This window comes from Camellia sinensis, chromosome 1 (genome assembly GCF_055761805.1).
Source record: "Camellia sinensis isolate YWXY chromosome 1, ASM5576180v1, whole genome shotgun sequence".
Lineage (NCBI taxonomy): Eukaryota > Viridiplantae > Streptophyta > Magnoliopsida > Ericales > Theaceae > Camellia > Camellia sinensis.
This window is the reverse complement of record NC_138961.1, coordinates 205,342,461-205,363,402: the sequence shown is the minus strand read 5'-3', so window position 1 is coordinate 205,363,402 and position 20,942 is coordinate 205,342,461. Positions and strand designations below refer to the sequence as shown.

General features: G+C 36.3%; 1 protein-coding gene across 2 annotated transcripts in view; it reads left to right on the top strand.

Moving 5' to 3' along the window:
* LOC114309010 (protease Do-like 7) overlaps positions 1-20,313 on the top strand; it is a 208,423-nt gene extending 188,110 nt beyond the window's left edge. For both annotated transcript variants that reach the window (XM_082924083.1, XM_082924080.1), the window contains 9 exons: positions 7,863-8,045; positions 8,125-8,230; positions 8,721-8,891; positions 9,015-9,094; positions 9,171-9,398; positions 9,739-9,954; positions 10,421-10,578; positions 10,785-10,896; positions 19,905-20,313. In XM_082924083.1, coding sequence (XP_082780209.1) covers positions 7,863-8,045; positions 8,125-8,230; positions 8,721-8,891; positions 9,015-9,094; positions 9,171-9,398; positions 9,739-9,954; positions 10,421-10,578; positions 10,785-10,896; positions 19,905-20,081 — 1,431 coding nt within the window. In that variant the 3' untranslated portion in view covers positions 20,082-20,313. The remainder of the gene's footprint in view (positions 1-7,862; positions 8,046-8,124; positions 8,231-8,720; positions 8,892-9,014; positions 9,095-9,170; positions 9,399-9,738; positions 9,955-10,420; positions 10,579-10,784; positions 10,897-19,904) is intronic.
* The last annotated feature ends 629 nt before the right edge of the window (positions 20,314-20,942 follow it).

Sequence of the window (20,942 nt, the reverse complement as noted above, 5' to 3'; positions counted from 1 at the left end):
AAGGTGCCACGTTAGGATGGTTTTACCATGGCTTTCTTTCAACACTGCCGGAATGTGATTAAGACGGATGCGATGGCCGCTTTGGAGTCTTTCTTTGTGTGTGGGCACTTTGAGAAGAGCTTTAATGCAACTTTTTTGGCTTTGATTCCTAAAAAAGGGAGGGTGGAGTATATTCGGGACTTTAGGCCTATTAGTTTACTTGGTAGTGTGTATAAGCTTTTGGCTAAAGTTTGGCGAATAGGCTTCGTGGGGTATTGCAGGGGGTTGTGTCTGAGTCTCAAAATGTTTTTGTGGGGGGGTCAGTAGATTTTGGATGCAGTGCTGATGGCAAATGAGGGTGTGGATTCTTGGATTTGACAAGACTTACGAAGTTTGATTTGTAAGCTGGATATTGAGAAGTCGTATGATAATGTGCAGTGGGAGTTTTTGTTGTATGTTATGGGCTGCATGGGTTTCGGTGAGACTTGGTGTCGGTGGATTCATTTTTGTATTTCTATTGTCAGAATGTCTGTTTTGGTCAATGGTATATCGGTAGGTTTCTTTCCGACATACAAAGGTCTTTGTCAAGGGTATCCTTTGTCGCCACTTTTGTTCATTTTAATGATGGAGGCGTTGAGTAGATTGTTGGATAGGACTGCCCATGAAGGTTTGATGGAAGGTTTTTTGGTGGGTCCTCCTTCGGGAACGCCTATTTGTGTTTCCCATTTGTTATATGCCGATGACGCTTTGATCTTTTATGGGGCAGTGGCGAACCAAGTAGGGTATTTGAGATGTGTCTTGTTATGCTTTGAGGTGGTTTCGGGTCTTAAGGTTAATTTGCGAAAATCGGAGTTAATTTCGGTAGGGAAGGTGGAGAGTCTTCTAGTGCTAGCCACGATGTAGGGATGCCAGTTGTCGGCTTTGCCAGCAACTTACTTGGCCCTGCCGTTGGGGGCCACGTTTAAGGCGAAAGGGGTGTGGAAAGGAGTTGTGGAGCGATTTTAGCGTCGGTTGGCTGGGTGGAAGAGGCAATATCTTTCGAAAGGGGGCAGGTTGACTTTGATCAAGGGTGTGTTGAGTAGTATTCCAACGTACTTCATGTGCATGTTATTTCGGTATTGGTGGCGCGGCGAATGGAGAAACTTTAAAGAGAATTTATGTGGGGTAGTGGGAGAGATGATTTTAGATACCATTTGGTGGATTGGGGGCAAATTTGTGAACCAAAAGAGGTTGGGGGGTTGGGGGTTCGGAGATTGGTGGTTTTTGCTGGAAATTTGTGTTAATGCATATAATAAGATAGTAGCATGTATAGAATATGATAGTGGTGTTGGTGGTAGATAGTGGCATGTATAGAATATGATAGTGGTGTTGGTGGATAGTGGCATGTATAGAATATGATAGTGGTGTTGGTGGTAGATAGTGGCATGTATATAATATGATAGTGGTAAATAGTGGTAATATATAATATGTAAGTGGCATATAATGGGTTATAATGATGTTTGTAATATCTCCTATATAAGGAGTGTCATTTGGTCTTGTAAAATAAGAAGTTTTGAATATAACAGAAATATATTCCTTCTTCCTCATATTTTCGGAGTTCTTCTTCCTCATATTTTCTAAGTTGGTATCAGAGCAACAAAAAAACACAGCAGCCCTAAAACCATCATAGCCATGTCGGAAGTCACGTCCGAAACCACTTCAACCCCTGCCGCTGCCATTCCGGTGAAAACGTCCAACTCTCACTCTGTCCAAATCACCACCATCCGCCTAAATGGTGATAATTTTCTCCGTTGGTCACAATCTGTCCGGATGTATATCCGTGGGCAAGGAAAGATCGGTTATATCACTGGTGACAAGAAGGCTCCTGCTGTTAATGATCCGCTGTTCGACAGTTGGGACGCTGAAAACTCCATGGTTATGACATGGTTGGTCAATTCCATGGAGGAGGATATAAGCTCTAATTACATGTGCTATCCTACTGCACAAGAATTGTGGGATAATGTTAGTCAGATGTATTCTGACCTAGGAAATCAATCTCAAGTTTTCAAATTAACTTTAAAGTTGGGAGAGATTCGTCAAGGAGATGATTCCGTCACCAAATATTTCAATTCGTTGAAAAGGTTGTGGCAGGATCTTGACATCTTCAACACATACGAATGGAAATCGGTTGACGACTGCAACCACCACAAGAAAACTGTGGAAGACAGCCGTATTTACAAGTTTCTTGCCGGCCTCAACATTGAGTTCGATGAAGTGCGAGGAAGAATTATTGGCAGACCTCCTCTCCCATCCATTGGCGAAGTATTTGCCGAAGTCAGAAGGGAAGAGAGCCGAAAGAGCGTCATGCTTAAGAAAAAAGGTACTGGTGAATCAATTGAAATTTCTGCTTTAATTAGCGATGCTGCGGCCAACAAGGCTGCAAATTACCAGCGCAGGATTGATGATAAGCCACGGGTCTGGTGTGATTTTTGCAACAAGCCTCGCCATACACGCGAAATGTGTTGGAAGATCCATGGCAAACCTGTCAACTGGAAAAGCAGCAAACAAGGAGAGAAGAATCGTGGCTTTCCTATCGCTAATGAAGCCGATTCAGGTCCCTTCAACAAAGAGCAGATTGATCAACTCTTAAAGCTGATAAAATCCAACTCCTCATCCGGTACTCCTAGTGTTTTGTTGGCACAAACAGGTAGAAATCCTAAAGCCTTCTCTTGCCTAAACTTCTCTCCGTGGATCATAGATTCCGGTGCCTTCGATCACATGACTAGTTTTTGCCATTTATTTAGTACCTATTTCCCTTGTTCTGGTCATGACAAAATCAGAATAGCCGATGGTAGTTTTTCACCTATTGTAGGAAAAAGATTTATTAAACTAACTGAGAAAATTAATCTCAATGCTGTTCTTCACGTCCCCAACTTAGCCTGTAACCTTTTGTCTGTCAGTAAACTATCTAAGGATTCTAATTGTCGTGTTACATTTTTTGAATCCCATTGTGAATTTCAGGACCAGAACTCGGGGATGATGATTGGGCGTGCTAGGATGCTTGAAGGTCTTTACTACTTTGATGAAGTACCTGTTAGTAATAAAAAAGCTCAGAGCTTTAATAGTACTAGTTCAATCTCTGTTCGAGAAAAAATAATGCTATGGCACTATAGGCTAGGACATCCTAGTTTTCTTTATCTGAAACATTTATTTCCAGAATTATTTAAAGGGATTGATTGTTCTTCTTTTCATTGTGAAAGTTGCATTTTTGCAAAATTTCATCGCTCTACTTATTTGCCAAAATCTTACCAGGCTTCCAAACCTTTTTATTTGATTCATAGTGATGTTTGGGGCCCTTCTAAAATCACTACTCTTTCTGGTAAAAGATGGTTTATTACATTTATTGATGACCATACCCGCTTATGTTGGATTTATTTGATGAATAAAAAATCTGACGTGAAAAATTTATTCACAAATTTTTACAATATGATTGAAAACCAATTTCAAATCAAAATTGGTATTTTACATTCTGATAATGGAACAGAATATTTCAATGAGCAGTTGGGTGAGTTTTTGGAAAAAAAGGGGATTTTTCATCAATCTACATGTCGGGATACCCCTCAACAAAATGGCATTGCAGAACGAAAAAATAAACATCTACTTGAAGTAGCACGTGTTATAATGTTTTACATGCATGTTCCTAAATATTTATGGGGTGAAGCAATTTTAACAGCCTCTTATTTGATAAACAGGATGCCTACAAAGGTGTTAACATACAAAACACCTTTCGATTGTCTCAAAACTTTTTTTCCTGACACGAGGTTGTTTTCTGATTTACCCGCCAAAGTTTTTGAATGTACTGCCTATGTTCATGTTCCCAGTCAATTTCGTTCAAAACTTGACCCCCGTGCTATAAAATGTGTTTTTTTGGGTTATTCCTCAAACAAAAAGGGGTATAAGTGTTTCGATCCTCAAACTAAGAAATTTCATGTGAGTATGGATGTGTCATTTGTGGAAACAAAATCCTATTTCCCCAACACTTCTCTTCAGGGGGAGACAAGTGGAGTAGAAGACCGTTTTTGGGATATTTCTATCCCGCTCCCCAATGTCATTTATCCTACACAAAAACCACATCCGTCTGATAATGATCACTTAGGAGAACCAAGTTTTATGGTGCCTAGTCAAGAAGATTCTTGTTTAGGGAGAGAAGTACTACAAAATGATCTAAATCCTGAGCTTCAGGTTTATACTAGGAAGCGATTTCATCTGAGGAATAATGACCCGAATGTCCATCCTAATGACCCGAATGTCCACCCGAGTTCTGGCATCGAAATTTTAGGTAATCCTATTCCTTCTATTTCCGACCTTGATGTTCCTATAGCAATTAGGAAAGGTGTCCGAAATTGCATTAAACATCCTATTGCAAATTACCTCTCCTATCAAAGACTGTCTAAAAACCATAGAGCTTTCACATCTAGGATTTCACACTTGTTTGTTCCAAGGAATATACAGGAAGCATTGGATGATCCGAATTGGAAATTAGCAGTCATGGAGGAGATGAATGCTTTAAGGAGAAGTGGTACTTGGGAGATAGTTGATCTACCCAAAGACAAGAAAACAGTTGGGTGTAAATGGGTGTTTACGATAAAATGTAACGCAGATGGAAGCGTTGAGAGATACAAGGCGAGACTGGTGGCTAAAGGCTTCACTCAAACTTATGGGATCGACTATCAGGAGACGTTTGCTCCTGTTGCTAAAATAAATTCCATCAGAGTACTGTTATCTCTTGCAGTAAATTCAGATTGGCCTCTACATCAACTTGACATTAAAAATGCATTTCTCAATGGTGATCTTGAAGAGGAGGTGTTCATGAGCCTACCGCCGGGATTTGAGCAGAGACTTGGAAGCGACAGAGTATGCAGATTGAACAAGTCATTATACGGACTCAAACAATCACCAAGAGCGTGGTTTGAACGCTTTGGGAAGGCAGTTATCAGTTGTGGCTTCTCGCAGAGTCAAGCAGATCACACAATATTTTATAAACATTCAAAAACAGTAAAATTGCAATTTTGATTGTTTATGTTGATGACATCATTTTAACTGGTAATGATGAAGCAGAGTTAGCAGCCCTCAAAGAGAAACTCGCAAAAGAATTTCACATTAAGGATCTGGGAGCCCTCAAGTATTTCCTCGGAATGGAATTTGCAAGATCCAAGGAAGGTATATTCGTTAATCAGAGAAAATATGTTCTTGATCTCCTTGGAGAAACAGGTATGCTTGGTTGTAAGATGGTGGAGACTCCGATCGAGCCTAACTTGAAGTTGCAAGCTGCTAAGGCTGAAGAAGTCAAAGAGAGGGAACAATATCAGCGACTTGTCGGGAAATTGATTTACTTGTCTCATACGCGGCCTGATATTGCCTTTGCAGTCAGCATGGTAAGTCAGTTCATGCACTCACCAGGGGCAGAGCACTTTGAGGCCGTTTATAAGATCTTAAGATATTTGAAAGGAACTCCAGGGAGAGGCTTACTGTTCAAGAAACACGGACATCTTCAAGTTGAAGTATACACAGATGCAGACTGGGCAGGAAGTGTTACAGACAGGAGATCAACATCCGGATACTGCTCCTTTGTAGGTGGGAACCTAGTTACATGGCGGAGTAAAAAACAGAATGTGGTAGCTAGAAGTAGTGCAGAAGCAGAGTTCAGAGCTGTTGCCCATGGAATCTGTGAAGTAATGTGGATTAAAAGAATTCTTGAAGAATTAAAGCTTTCTCACCCGACACCTATGAAGGTCTATTGTGACAACAAAGCAGCTATATCTATAGCTCATAATCCAGTTCTACATGATCGCACAAAACATATAGAAGTGGATAAACATTTCATCAAGGAGAAAATCAATGCTGGCATAATCTGTATGACCTACCTTCCAACAGGTGAACAATTTGCTGATGTGCTAACGAAGGGACTACACAAGAAGCAATTTGATAAGCTGACTAGCAAGCTGGCTATGGAAGATATCTTCAAACCAGCTTGAGGGGGAGTGCTGTAAATTTGTGTTAATGCATATAATAAGATAGTGGCATGTATAGAATATGATAGTGGTGTTGGTGGTAGATAGTGGCATGTATAGAATATGATAGTGGTGTTGGTGGATAGTGGCATGTATAGAATATGATAGTGGTGTTGGTGGTAGATAGTGGCATGTATATAATATGATAGTGGTAAATAGTGGTAATATATAATATGTAAGTGGCATATAATGGGTTATAATGATGTTTGTAATATCTCCTATATAAGGAGTGTCATTTGGTCTTGTAAAATAAGAAGTTTTGAATATAACAGAAATATATTCCTTCTTCCTCATATTTTCGGAGTTCTTCTTCCTCATATTTTCTAAGTGTTTTTAACCAAGCTTTGTTAGGCAAATGGTTGTGGCGCTTTGCTAAGGAGCCGAAGGGGCTTTGGCGATGGGTGGTGGCTTGTAAGTATTGGCTGGCTAAGGGGGGTTGGGGATCAGGGTATGTGACTGGTGCTCATGGTTGTGGTCTATGGAAAGGAATTTGGTTGGGGAGAGTGGAGTTTCGGGAAAGGGTGGGGTTCTGGATGGGTGATGGGATGAGGGTGCACTTTTGGAAAGATAGGTGGTGTGGTGAGGTTTTGTTGGTGGATCGTTATCCTTTGATTTTTGGCATTGTTGGGGATCCGAAAGCTATTGTGGCATCTTACTTAGGGGGTGGAGATGTGGTCGTTTGGGATATTCACTTGTAGTGGCCGGTTCAAGATTGGGAGGTTGAGCAATTGCTGGAATTATGTGGTTATTTGTATGGGTTGGGTGTGATTTGGGTGGGGGAGGATGCCTTGGGGTGGAATGTTGTGGGGGCTAAGGGGTGTTTTTTTGTTTCGTCCTACTATCGGAGTTTGGTGGGGGAGGTAAGGAGGGATTTTCCTTGGAGGAATATTTGGGTACCGGGGGTTCCTTCAAAGGTGGCTTTCTTCATGTGCACGGCGACCTTAGGGCGGAATCTTACGATTGATAACTTGGTAAGGCGTGGTAATTTTCTTGTGAATCGATGTTGTATGTGCTGTGTAGATGCGGAGTCAGTGGATTATTCGTTTTTGCATTGTCCTGTGGCTAGTTGGCTGTAGGGACTTATTTGCTCTCTTTTTGGCATTGTTTGGGTTCAGCCACGGAGGGTGATGGACATGTTGTGGAGCTAGCATGGCGCTCGGGTGGGTCACCGGCAGCGGCACGCGTGGTCTTTGGTGCCCCTTTCTTTGATGTGGTTAGTTTGGTTAGAGCGTAATGGGCGCACTTTTCAAGAGCTTCACCATAGTGTTTCTTGGCTTGAGAGTCGCCTTCTTATAGTCTTGTATAGTTGGCTGGAATGGAAGTTTGATCCGGATTTGTTTGTTTTTTTAGATTTCTTAGATGACATTCTTGGTAAGGAGTTGGTAATTACTTTTTAAGTTTTAAGTCTTGTATTTTCCATCATCTTGATGCTCTTTCAATCAAATTTATTTATTCATCAAAAAAAATGTATATGTGAGAGGGAGATAGAAACTATGAACCCGCTGATGTTTCCACTTGTACTGTTTTCATACATGGAAGGAGATCGCAGTATAAAGAACAAAATGAAGTATTAAAACTTTGCTGTGAGATTTGAATTTTGCTTTCATTTCCGCCGTCAAGCATATGGTCCTTCTGAGATTTGTGTATGAGTTCTGTCTGTGTTTTCATGAACTGTAATTTATGATTTTTTTTAATTTTAATTTTAATTTTTCCTTTGAATTATTGTTACCATAGCTATAGTAGTTGCTGTGTGGTTGAGAATGGTTTGATGGATGAGCATTTTCAAATTAGTAATCCTATGAGAAGTAATTCACCTGATGTGAAAACTTGCAGGTTCATGTACCACCATCATGCATGGTTGATGGTGTGCACTCGCAACATTTTTTCGGAACTGGTGTTATTATATATCATTCTCATAACATGGGATTGGTTGCTGTTGACAAAAACACAGTTGCAATATCTGTGTCTGATGTGATGCTCTCTTTTGCTGCCTTTCCAATTGAAATCCCTGGGGAGGTAAAATTTTAAACATTGTTCAGGACTGACTGTTTTCATCCATCGTGATTTAGCCACTACCCACTAACTTCTTGTGCAGGTGATTTTCCTCCATCCTGTACATAATTATGCTCTTGTTGCATACGACCCTTCTGCTCTGGGAGCTGATGGTGCCTCGGCAGTTCATGCTGCCGAACTTCTACCTGGTAGGTGTACTTTTCTTTGTTGATTCACCAATCTGTGTTAAAAAATATGGAATATTTCGATTGAATTCCAGAAGAATACCTAGCTTGAGTGCCTATATTATTATATATTTAAAAATGGGCATGAAGTGGAAACCCATAACTAAGAAACAAAAATTTACCGTAACTGTGGATGGATATTTGGAGAGCACATGCTTTCCGTGAACATTTTAAACCAAGGATAGTCAAAGCCATGAGACTACCCTGAAAAGCCGGATAATAATGTGCACCAGAAGGGGTCTCTGTGTAATACCATTCCTTGATGCTCTCACTATGGTGCTCTTTATAGTCTCTACCAAAATAGAATGTAATTATTTTTACATTTAACCACGTAAATTTGCATTAAATTGATAAGCATTTCCATGATATCAAAATTAATGCACTTGCGTTGTATGAATGAGACTCTCTGTTCTGTTAATGGTAATGGGAAGAAAGATCATACATGTTGTGACAGAACCTCTGCTGCGTCGTGGAGATGCCGTCTGTCTTGTGGGATTAAGTAGGAGCCTGCAAGCTACTTCAAGGAAATCTGTTGTCACCAACCCTTGTGCTGCTTTGAATATTGGCTCTGCTGATTGTCCGCGCTACAGAGCAACCAACATGGAAGTCATTGAGCTTGATACTGGTAACTTGATGAGTTATTTTAAGGCTTGAAATGGATATCAATTTTTCATATGTTGATTGTCCCGCTGTCTTGTGGTGGTGTTCTTGATAAGTTTGTCTTGGCATCATCTGATTTGGGTTTCAGATTTTGGTAGTACATTTTCGGGTGTGCTAACGGATGAGCATGGAAGGGTTCAGGCTATATGGGGAAGCTTTTCCACACAGGTTTGTCTTGTTCACTCTTTCTTGCGAGCTGCCTTGTTAAGCAAACTTGTTTTGATTCTTCCATTCCCAATTACAGCTGAAATATAGTGGTAGTTCATCAGAAGATCATCAATTTGCCCGAGGCATTCCAATTTACACAATCAGCCAAGTCCTTGACAAAATAATATCCGGTGCAAATGGACCAAAGCTTCTCATAAATGGTGTCATAAGGCCAATGCCACTTGTCAGGATTTTAGAGGTTGAACTTTATCCAACTTTGCTTTCCAAGGCACGTAGTTTTGGACTGAGTGACAAATGGATCCAGGTACACTCCTGATATGAATTTCTTTTTTCTATTTCATGCATTCAATCTGGTTGCAGTTCCTTTTGTTTTAGCATCTAGATATGATTTGGATCTACCGTCCATTTTGCTGTATTATGAAGTGACGTTTTCCCTGCCCTGCAAAAATGAAAAAAAATGGGGATAAAGGGAAATGTTTTTATCTTCTCCCTAAAAATGTCATGAAACATCACATTATCATCACTCTTTTTACTGTCTATTTTGTTTGGATTGTATTTAGAAGCACTGCTGCTTGGAAAATATGGTATAATGTGCCCATTTTTTCATTTTCTGCAATCACTTATGGTTTATGTAACTCTTGTAGGCTCTTGTTAAGAAAGATCCAATTAGACGTCAAGTCTTACGTGTTAAAGGTTGTTTGGCTGGATCGAAGGCTGAGAATCTATTAGAACAAGGTGACATGGTCTTGGCAATTAATAAAGAGCCAATCACATGCTTTCGTGATATTGAAGATGCTTGCCATGCATTGGACCAATGTCATGAAGATGATGGGAAGCTTAACATGACTATCTTTCGTCAGGTGCACAAACAATCTCTGCCCTATTTGGTTTTCATTTTACCCCTTCCATTCATTTCATTTTGAATTATTTGGTAAAGAGGATCTGACAATGGTATATTAGTTAACTCCCTCTGTCCTATTTTATGTCTTACATTCTATCTTATATGTCAAAGTTTGAAAATTTTATCCTCACTTTTTCATATTGCCCTTCAACTTTATTTTGAATGCAAGTTCAGTAACCAAAAAATGTTATTCAAATGTGACAAAGGCTTCTTTGTAAACCTATTATTCCAAAAAAAAAAAAAAAAGAAAGAAAGAAGGAAAGAAAGAAAGAAAGAAAGAGAAACTTCCTTTAAACTGTGTGCATGGTCATGCCACACAAAATGGGACACGGGGAGTACCAAGTTCAATTTACCATTTGCTTGTATTAAAGATAGAAGAGTTATTTAGAAAATCATCTTCATAAATGGTCTTTATGGTATGGCAGGGACTTGAAATTGAACTTCTTGTTGGAACAGATGTGAGGGATGGGAATGGCACGGCACGAGTTATGAATTGGTGTGGATGTATTGTCCAGGATCCTCACCCAGCAGTGCGTGCTCTAGGATTTCTTCCTGAAGAAGGCCATGGTGTGTATGTGGCAAGGTTAGGGTTTTTGTCTTTGTTGTAATAATGCTAAGGCTTTATTTAGTTAGAGACAGTAGCGAGAATTAGAATGTTGACTTCCTACTTCTAGTCATAGGAAATTAGGAATTGCTTCTGAAATAACCAGCATCAGCTTTGTTAATTATAACCAATGAATTTACCTTTTATAATTCTTAAAACTTATGACAAGTTATAAAATTTTCCAGATGGTGTCATGGGAGTCCAGCAAATAGATATGGCCTGTACGCTCTTCAGTGGATTGTGGAAGTTAATGGGAAACCAACTCCAAGTTTAGATGCTTTTGTTGATGTGACGAAGGTACGTCTGCCCGTATCTATCGAGGCATGCTCAAAACTACAATTTCTCTTTATAGTTTAATTGAAAAATATTTCTGCATTGCCTCACTTGTAATTTATAATCATGCACTAATACTTTGTTACATGGAGTTGGTTACAAGTTTGAGGTATGGGTACCTTTCTATGCATCAAACGTTCATAAACCTAAATCTTATGACTAGGGTACGAGTATGGGGACGTGTCGTGGGCATTTATATATATTGGATATTATATAATATTCTTAAATATAATGTTGTAAATTATGTAGAAATGTAGTTGAAATTAAATATGAATTAGGAAAAATATAAAATCTCTCATTTATGTGAGAGGCTAGAAAAATGTTTCTCTACTAGCAAATGGGAGTTTATAATTCTTCAACAGTGTTGTCAATATGTTATGATTCACAATACGTATCTTACGATTCGACACCTTTCAGAAGGAAATTGATACTGTCATCAATACGCATCTTAAATTAAATGTATCTTACGATACATATACGATGGGCGACATAATGCGATACGTATGTTACATAGATACTTAAATTTCTTTAGCAAATTTGAATTCAAATTATTTTATGTAAATTAATATAGTCGAATATTTTCATTAACTTATAAAAAAAAGGAAGTTATTTTTGAGATGAGAATGGTACTTTTTAGTTTATTTTCCGACCTTTTGGACATATCTATTGTATGGTTTAAGAATCTTGCATTATTAATTTATGCCTTGTGAAGATAATAAGTATTGCTGTATGTATATTTAATTTAAAGAACTTTGCTTTTGCAATGGACATAATTATACATTGTTTAGTGTTTTATTCTCATAAGATATTTGTATTTTATGACTATATTTATTTTTTTTACCTATTTCTAAAGGTATTAAAGTATCTTATGATACACAACACGATATGCGATTCAAAAAAAATTAAAAAATGACACACGATTCGTATCCCGATTTGACAACAATGTTCTTCAAACATTGTAAAGAAATTTGAGGGTCTAAGTGTCTAAATTGGATATGTGTGTCAGACACACATCCCACAACCTTACCTTGTCATGTCAAGTGGATATAATACAAGTACTTTGGGAGTGTCACGGGTTGCCTTGCAAGGCTAACTCCGTGACGTTTCGCTCGCGGTGGTGTGGCCATTTGAGTGCTCAAGAGTGGCCGTTGGAAGTGCCCCAACGTGGCCTAACATTGGCCCCAAGTAGCCCAAGGCATGTATGCCACCAATAGCCAACACAAGACAAAGCCACAGCCCATATAAGTCATTATGACTCCTCAGACATGTATGATGTTTCCTCCTTCCAGATGAAGAAGGGCTTAACAAGCTACTATAAGGGGGTATGGTGTGCTGCCTACCTGCCTCCCCACCCAAACTGGGTTTGAAGTGAGCAACCTTGGGGCAACTCAAGGGCGGGCTGTAGGCATCCAGAGGGGTGTCTAGAGTCTCCATGTGGGTTTGGGAGCCCCGTGGACGGTGCGAAGATGTAGGCACTGCGCGTCTCTCCTGGGTGAGAGGTCCACTACGTTGTTTCCACTATGCCATGCAATATGGTATCTTTGGGACTCGTGTAGAAGAGTCCATGTAAAACAGATATGCATGAGACGCATGAATATTTCATTAAATTTGAACCCACTTATACATAAATAACAAGTTAACGACCATGGAAAAGCATTCCAAAGGTGGTTATTGGATTCCTATTTTATGATGACTCTGCCTGGGCCATGATTCTCACCTCCAAGGCAAGTCTGCTTGCTTGAGGCACACATATTGGGGGTGTTTCAGAGTTTTAAGGCACGTGAATTGTGAATTTGGACTTCTATGGCTGTTCCTTGTTTCACTATTCTCGAGCCTGTAGTAAATGTATACTTGATGCTTGAGCCTAACAGGCCATGTATATCTTGTAGCATATGCATTGACAAAACCAAGCAGCTGATAGATTTCCAAGTGAAACATTTCAACCGCTAGGTCATCTTAACCAAGCTAGCACACATTCTTAGCTGTTATGAAAATGGGTTGTGTTGTGGTGGTGGTTTTTTTTTGTGATTTTAGCAGATTGAATTTATTTTCATTTGATAGTGTTGTATGATTATTTTAATAATGACTCAAAATTTCTGATTCTTGCTTCTTTTGCTTGATTATATATACCTATATCTATACTATAATATAAGAGACCTTCATTTAGGAAAATGTGCCATTGCTTGCTTTTTGTTGTTTTTGTTGATTTTGGCCCTTTGTTTTCATCAAATGCCGGCCTTCACTTATGAAGTTCAATGAAATTTTAGTAGTATTTTTGCATATGCATTTTTTTAATTAGGCCTGATTTTGTCCTATTATTTTTTTCTTTCTTTGTTTATTGAAATTATCTTCTGTTAGTTTTGTGGAATACTAACGGTCGGCACACGCGATACGTGTACAAATCAAATAAGTAAAAATAGAACAAAATACATACTATATATTGTGTATTAGCCAAGTGGTAAGTGTCTTCTGTAACATTTAAGATTTAAGGTTTGAGTCTCACTCCTATTTATCTATTTTTTTAATTTTTTTTTATTTAGAAAAAATGAGGGACATGGGGCTGAGGAAAATCAACCAAGGGAAGTCTAACCTTCACTTAACAATAGTATAGATAGATAAAAAATTGACACTTGGTGTTAGATAACTTAATTTAGTTAAAATTGAATGCATTAAGTGAAAATGAATTAAACTCATTTGATAATTAAAATTTTAAGTAGCTTTTAAAATAGGGGGAATTACAACACAGTAGGACGGAGAAAAAAAATTACAAAACTTGTGGGTGCAAGTGATACTGTGATGAGGTGCAAGTGAAAAGCTGTGAAGGTGCAACCCTTGCACCCTTCCATGTTTGTGTAAAAAAAAAATTTCTGTCCCACTTGGATTTAATTCCCCCTTTAAAATATAGGCTAAAAGTCAACAAAAATTTAAGTGATATAAAACTTACTTAATTTTGACTGAATTTATAAATAATTTTGTACGTGTGTTGACATTAGGGGTGGTCACGGATCGGATTTGTGCGGTTTGCGGTTCGGTTTCCATGCGGTTTGGGAAAAAGTCAACTTGTAACCCCCGCAGTGTGGTTTGCGGTTTGTTCGGTTAGGGTTTGCGGATGTGCGGACGGTTGCGAGCGGTTTGTGGTTTGAACTTTTTTCTTTAATAGTTTATGAAGAACAGATTCAATTAATCAAACAATGTTTTGTAACATTCAATTTCAGATTCAATTTCAATTAATCTAACAATCTAACAAATTCAATTTCAAATTAAATTAAAATTCAACAACAAATTCAATTAATCAAACAATGTTCTGTACAAGTGTATGAAGAACATCAACAAATTCAATTTTAGATTCAATTAAACAGAATTTGTAAAAAAATTCAATAACAAATTCAATTAATCAAACAAGGATTAATATCATCATCAAACACAGATATCAATAACAGATTCAATTAATCAAACAAGGATTAATATCATCATCAAACATAGATATCAACAACAGATTCAAAGATGAACAGATATCATCATCAAACACCCACTGTTGCCTAAAAAACAATAGTAGATCTTGCGAAGGTGCATCTTGCGGGGAGAGAGAGAAAGACAGAGACAGAGAGACGCTTAGCTGAGAGTTGCCGGAGAGACAGAGTTGATCTTGCGAAGGTCGATTGGGGGGAGAGAGAAGAGAGAGTGAGAGAAGATCTTGCGAAGGTGGATTTTGCAAAGGTGGATTAGTTGATTAGTGGATCAGGAGCTTATGAAGGTGGATCGGTCGATCAATCGATCAGTGAGAGTTGCTGGAGAGACAGAGTGGAGGTCGATCGGTGAGTGAGAGAAGATGGAAGAACGAGAGAGATGGAAGGAAAATGAGTGAGAGAAGAGAGCTAGGGATTAGGATTAGGGTTTGGCTTGTTTGGGCAGCACAACCAAAAATATCTAGGATATAGATCATAGAAGAACGGTCTAGGTATTTTCTAAAAAAATTTATTCTAAGTGCGGGCGGGTTGTGACTGGTAAGGGTTAAACCCGCAACCCGCTTGCAACCCGAATAATTGTTATATTCTAAACCGCACCCAACCCTATTATGTTTGCAAAACCACCCACATGTGTGTGGGTCGGTTCGGCTAGGGCGGTTTGTGCGGGTCGGATAACCCGCTGCCTAGCCCTAGTTGACATACATGGTTAAAGCTGCCATCACCACTTCTACCATCACCACCACCACTACAATTACTGCCACCACAACCACCTCCACCATTGTTATCATTGTATTAGTACTACCATTATTTTACTACTACCACCACACTGCCACTACAATCACCCCGTACATTACCATCATCTCTCTACTACCATTACAACCGTCCTTCACCTCCACAACTATTGTCACCATTATCATAACCTCCACCATCATTATATCATTATTGCTATCTTTTTAACATCCACTACAACATCCATTCACCATCACCAGAGCCACTGTCTTTACTTCCACCACCATTGTCATTGTCGCCTCTGTTGTTACACTATAAAAATAAGAAGTTACAATTTAAAAATAATAAATTTTAAATTTGATCTTGTATATATTAAACAATATGTTTTAGTTCAACACTTATTTTTTTAATCAAATAGATTTTCAATTTAAAAAATTTAGCACTCAGTTTTCATTACTTAATTTTCAACATTCAGTTTTCAGTTTTTAATTTTATTGAACACCACCTTACAATTTAAAAATTACAATTTACCTCATAATGACAAGTTGTGTTAATTTTTAATTTGTCATGTTAGTTTAAAAAAATTATTTGACAACTTGAAAAAGAAATTTAAAAAAAGAAAATGTTACATTCACAGTAATTACCACATTATCATTAACACAATAGTAATACACCAATAATAAAAAATAATCACATATTTTTATTCCATCATAAGCAAACATAATACAATAGTGTACACTTATTTTATCTATTTATCACATGATATAACTTGTACTGTATAATACCATTCCATTTGTTTCGATGGAAAAAAAAAAAAGATTTTGAATTTTTTTTCTAGAAATTTTTTTTTCATGGAAAACACTTATGTTTGGTTGCATTCTTGAAATTAATGTACTAATGGTTGCATTAGTGCTAGTGCTAGTGGTGGCAGTATTGTGGAGGTGTTGGGGGTGGTGATGGCAGTGGTGGTGGTGGTGGTAGAGTAATGAGGTAGAGTTGGTAGTGGTGGTGGAGGTGATGGTAGTGGTTGTCATGTGGTGGCACTGGTAACACTTTGGTTTGAAAAACGTTTTTCACTTTTTAAAAGTAAAATATATTTTCTGTCTAAATATGCTTGTTTTCCATTGACCATAATGGTTTCTAGTGATTTCCATTTTTTGTTGGACCAAACGATAGGAAATGCGGAAAATATTTTTTGAAAAATGTTTTTCCACCCTAACAAATAGAGCGTTACAATTCAAAATTCCTGTCGTATAACTAAATCTTTTATATCATTTAGTTCTGTGAGAGAATAATCTAAAGTAATGTTTGGTTCACTCAAAAAAGATTGAATGAAATAGAATGGTCATTTCTTAATTTTCTTTGGAATGATAATTATTTTATAATGGTAAATGATGATTTTTTTTTACGATGCATCTCCATAATTTTTTAATTAACCAAATATGAGAATGAATATTTTGAAGATATGATCATTTTATCCTACTGAACCAATGAAAACATTAGAGTAAAAGACCATAAACACTGTTTGGTTTTCAAACGGTAAAATTATTTTTAGTTTTTGTTTTTCGTGAGTTTTGTATTTGGTGTTTTTTTTTATGCACTCTAGACGCATCTAAAAAATACTTAAAAAAAAATGTGAAGAAATTTGAAAGAAAAAAGCTTACTAAAAATAAAAACAAAAAAAAGAAAAAATAAGCACCTTTTCATATTTTCTATTTTTTAGTGAAATTTTTTCAGACTTCTCATAAATATTAAAATTTTAAGTATATTTATATTAGGTGCATCAAAATAAATAGATTTTTAATTAAAATCTAAAAAAATCAAAAATAAATGAAGACAAAAATAAAAAGCTCCGTTTTTTATTTTTTATTTTTAATTTCTATACTCTTTTAGAATGTTTGTATTTCTTAAACTTAAATTTATCACAATAGTACCTGTAATCTGTGCAAGGCACAGGCATTTAACCCTAGTAGCTATATATCTATCCCTAAAGGGGTGCACCCTATTGCAAACATATGATTTTACCATAAAATTGTGTAACATACTAACATCAGTAACAAAATATGGAACCTTGCTACAAATTGGCAAAACAAAATGTCTAAAATTTTGTGGTTAATGATGTAAAAGTTTTTGGCTTATTTATGACATTTTTCATGATGCCAATTTGTTTATGCATGATGTAAAAGTTTATGGCTTGGTTACAATATTTTTTGTTATGTCAATTTGTAGTAAGATTACACATTTTGTAGTAGGGTGCATATGGTAGCATTTTCCATATATCTATGCTCGAATAACTTGATTTAGATTTGTTGTTATTGCGTACGATGTAATGGGTTGGGCTAGGCCGTGGGCTCGTACAAGAAAATTGTGGGCTTATTGTAGGGCTTGGTCCAAACGGGCGAGACTTCTATATCTAGAGGCTCTATGAATTATAGGATTTTCCTTTTTTCAAAAAAGGTTTGATTCCCTTATTACATCTGAATTTTTTCTTTTTATATTTGTTTTGAGGATCTTTCTTGCATATATTTATAATTTTCTTTTAATGTACTAAAAAAATGTAATTAAAATACAAGGAAAAATATGTCAAAGTTTGTTTTGAAGTTTTCTCAAACCTATTATATTATTATTTGAAGGCATTTGTTATTCCTAAACTTTTAGAATTCTGAACTTTTTTTTATCATTTCTTCTTCTTCTTCTTCTTCTTCTTCTTCTTTTTTTTTTTTTTTTTTGACAAATTTAAAATCAAAATGTAGAAATTAAAATTAAATCTTCTAAAATATGCCCCTCTATTCCTCGGTCATTCGGCATATTAATTCCATGTTGATCATTCAAAAGGAAAAGTCTCAGAAAATTATGAAGTCCAAGTGTCCATCGATGGCAGTAGGGGGTTCGAGGACAACAAGTGATGTTGAATCACCAAAAACTCCAAGCAACTCATTGTTGTCCTTTGTTTTTAATCTTTCCTCAACCCACTTACAAAAAATACTATGAAGCATGGGTACGGGTACGGGTATTGGTATGATACGGATATGTCGATACGGTAAAATTAAAAAAAAATAGGGTACCGGTAGGCTCCGTACGCTTGTAAAAAAATATTTATTTTTAATTTAGAGTAATGCAAAAATTAAGTAAATGGTTTAATTTGTTAAGGTCCAACCTACAATTAATATTTATTGCCAAAAGTAAAAGTATAAATCAAAATTAAATGTTAATATATTAAATAACTTACAAACCATAATTTAATTTTAAAATCATACTAAGCATAAAACAAAAAATAAAAAAGAAGTCTAGTGAAAAGATTTTTTTAATCTCTGTAGTAGAAGAAAATAGTGTTTCAACTGAGTTACGGTACGGCTTGAGTATATACTAGGTACGTCTAGGTACGCCAAAAATTAAGAAAGAAAAATTTAGGTACGTGTTTCATGTACCCACGTATGCAGAAGTACCATACAAGGTACCATACGCCATAAGTACCTGATACAAGTACGGCATGTTTTTTGAAGTACTTATGCTTCATAGAAAAAAAATATATATATATTTTTGGATTGGTATTTGGCCATAATGACTAACTAATATGAGAGATCAATCCCAACGTAGTGGACAGTGGGATTAAGGGAAGAAGAAGAAGAAATGATAGAGTCCACTCTTTTGCTTATGTGTCATCTCGTTACTGACTGTCTATAAAGCTAGTGTTTATATGGGTCAATCGTAAATAATTTAGTCTCTTGCTTAAAAATGCTATCTTTATAATTTGCATTTATTGAGAGAAAATTATACTACTAATACATCTTGAAATTGGAGATTTAAAAGGTTGAATTTGGATATTTTAAAGGTTTGGAATCACTAGGAACTCCAATGGTGTGTTAAAAATACCAAGTAAAATAGATGGACTACTTGAAATTGACAAGTTAAGAGTTAGCGAAACTCTTACATCAATTCGAAGAGAAGATCCAAAGCCTTAAAAAAGAATGTGTGTTAAAGATGTGGTTGTTTTAGGCGGGAAATAATGTCACAACTTGGTAATTTTATCAAATATTTGAGTTACAAATTCGATTTTTAGATTTATGTAAAATTTTGTAGAAATCCCTATAATTAGGTAGATAATTATGGAATTTTTTCATCATAAGGTGGTGGAAGATATTACTAGATCATTGATATTTATACATATCTAGACTATTAATTAAAGCCTTAAACATCTGTAAATATAATAGGCAATCATTTGGTTATAATGGAAGAATTTAGATAGTTTCCACACCATTGGATTGTTGATATTTATATATCTAGACTATTAACTGAACATTTGAAGGCCAAAGGCATCATTTGGCCAAACTAACAAAGCTATTGTAAACTTGTGAATTCTATTATTTTGTTTTTCTTTTGTATACTCTGGACTTCCAATTCAAACTTTACCTTGTGAACTTGCTATTTTCAATTCGAACTCTCTCTACTTCCAACTCAAACCCTATTCTATCTTGAAAGTCCATCAGGGTGAGTACCACATACACACAAACCATGGAAGGCCATGGCCTCCCTGCCTAGTATATATATTTTTTTTGATCAGCATGAAAGGCTGCCTAGTATATATATATATATATGGGTTCATTTTATGAGTCACATGAACTACCTTATCTAATTTTCAATTTTATGTTCATAATAAGACATATGGCTATGCATTTAAAGTTCATTTTCCTAGAGTTAGTTTTCAACTACATGTTATGTTTATGTAAAAGAAATATTATATGGTTGGATCATAAATTATTATGCTCTGATTAACAGGAAATAGAGGACGGGGAGTTCATTCGTGTAAGGATAGTTCACTTGAATGGGAAACCTCAAGTACTAACATTGAAGCAGGATTTGCGTTACTGGCCTACGTGGGAACTGAGATTCAATCCTGAAGCTGCAATGTGGCGTCGTAAAACAATCAAAGCATTAGATGAGGGTATTGCATGAACGTACTCTTTTAATTTTATTGTCTAGAAATTGTTCTATGAAAAACATAGTTAGGCTCTGAAATTACTTCAAATTGAATGTGGTGAATCCTATTGTTGGTTTTCGTACTATTTGTATTGGGATTTTTTGGTACATCTTATTGGAGGCTCATATAAAATTACATTTTAATGACATCATAAGTTATATTTGAATAATTGAAATAAATAAAATAAAAATTTCAGATTTTCCATCATCTTTTGTTCCCCTTCCCCCACTTTTCTGATTTTGGTGGTGTATGTTTTTATAAGAAAATGGCCTACAAACAATAAATTTATGAAGAATTTCAAACAAGAAATATGTCACATTGATGAATCTTTCATGTCACAAATTTGTGTTGTCCAGAGCAAACTAACTTGAGAGGAGAAATGTTTTGGTGTTTGAACCCAACCTCGTTCACAGGAATGGTATCCATCTTCATAAGAGGCTTGTGTGTGTGTGTGAATATTGCAATCTCTTTGAACTGCCATTTCAAGGACTGAATATTGCAATTTATCATCTTCACAACAGGCTTAGTGTGTTAAAATGTACATATAAGATTAAGTGAGACTCGATTTTGTATTTAAAGTTTGTTAATTTAGCGAGGGACTCGGTACTTTAATGAAAATGTTAACGTGTGTTAAGTACATGTGTAGTCTTTTTATCAAAAGAAAATAGAAAGTGTAGCCTTTAGCGTTTATTTGGGAAGTTGGTTTTTTTAGTATTTTTTTGCTTTTTATAAATTAAAAAAAAAATGTGTAAACAAATAAAGAGAATATAATTAAAATTTTGATTTTTTAGGTATATTAGCTTATTGCCAAAGGTGTGGTGTGTGTATACTTGTAT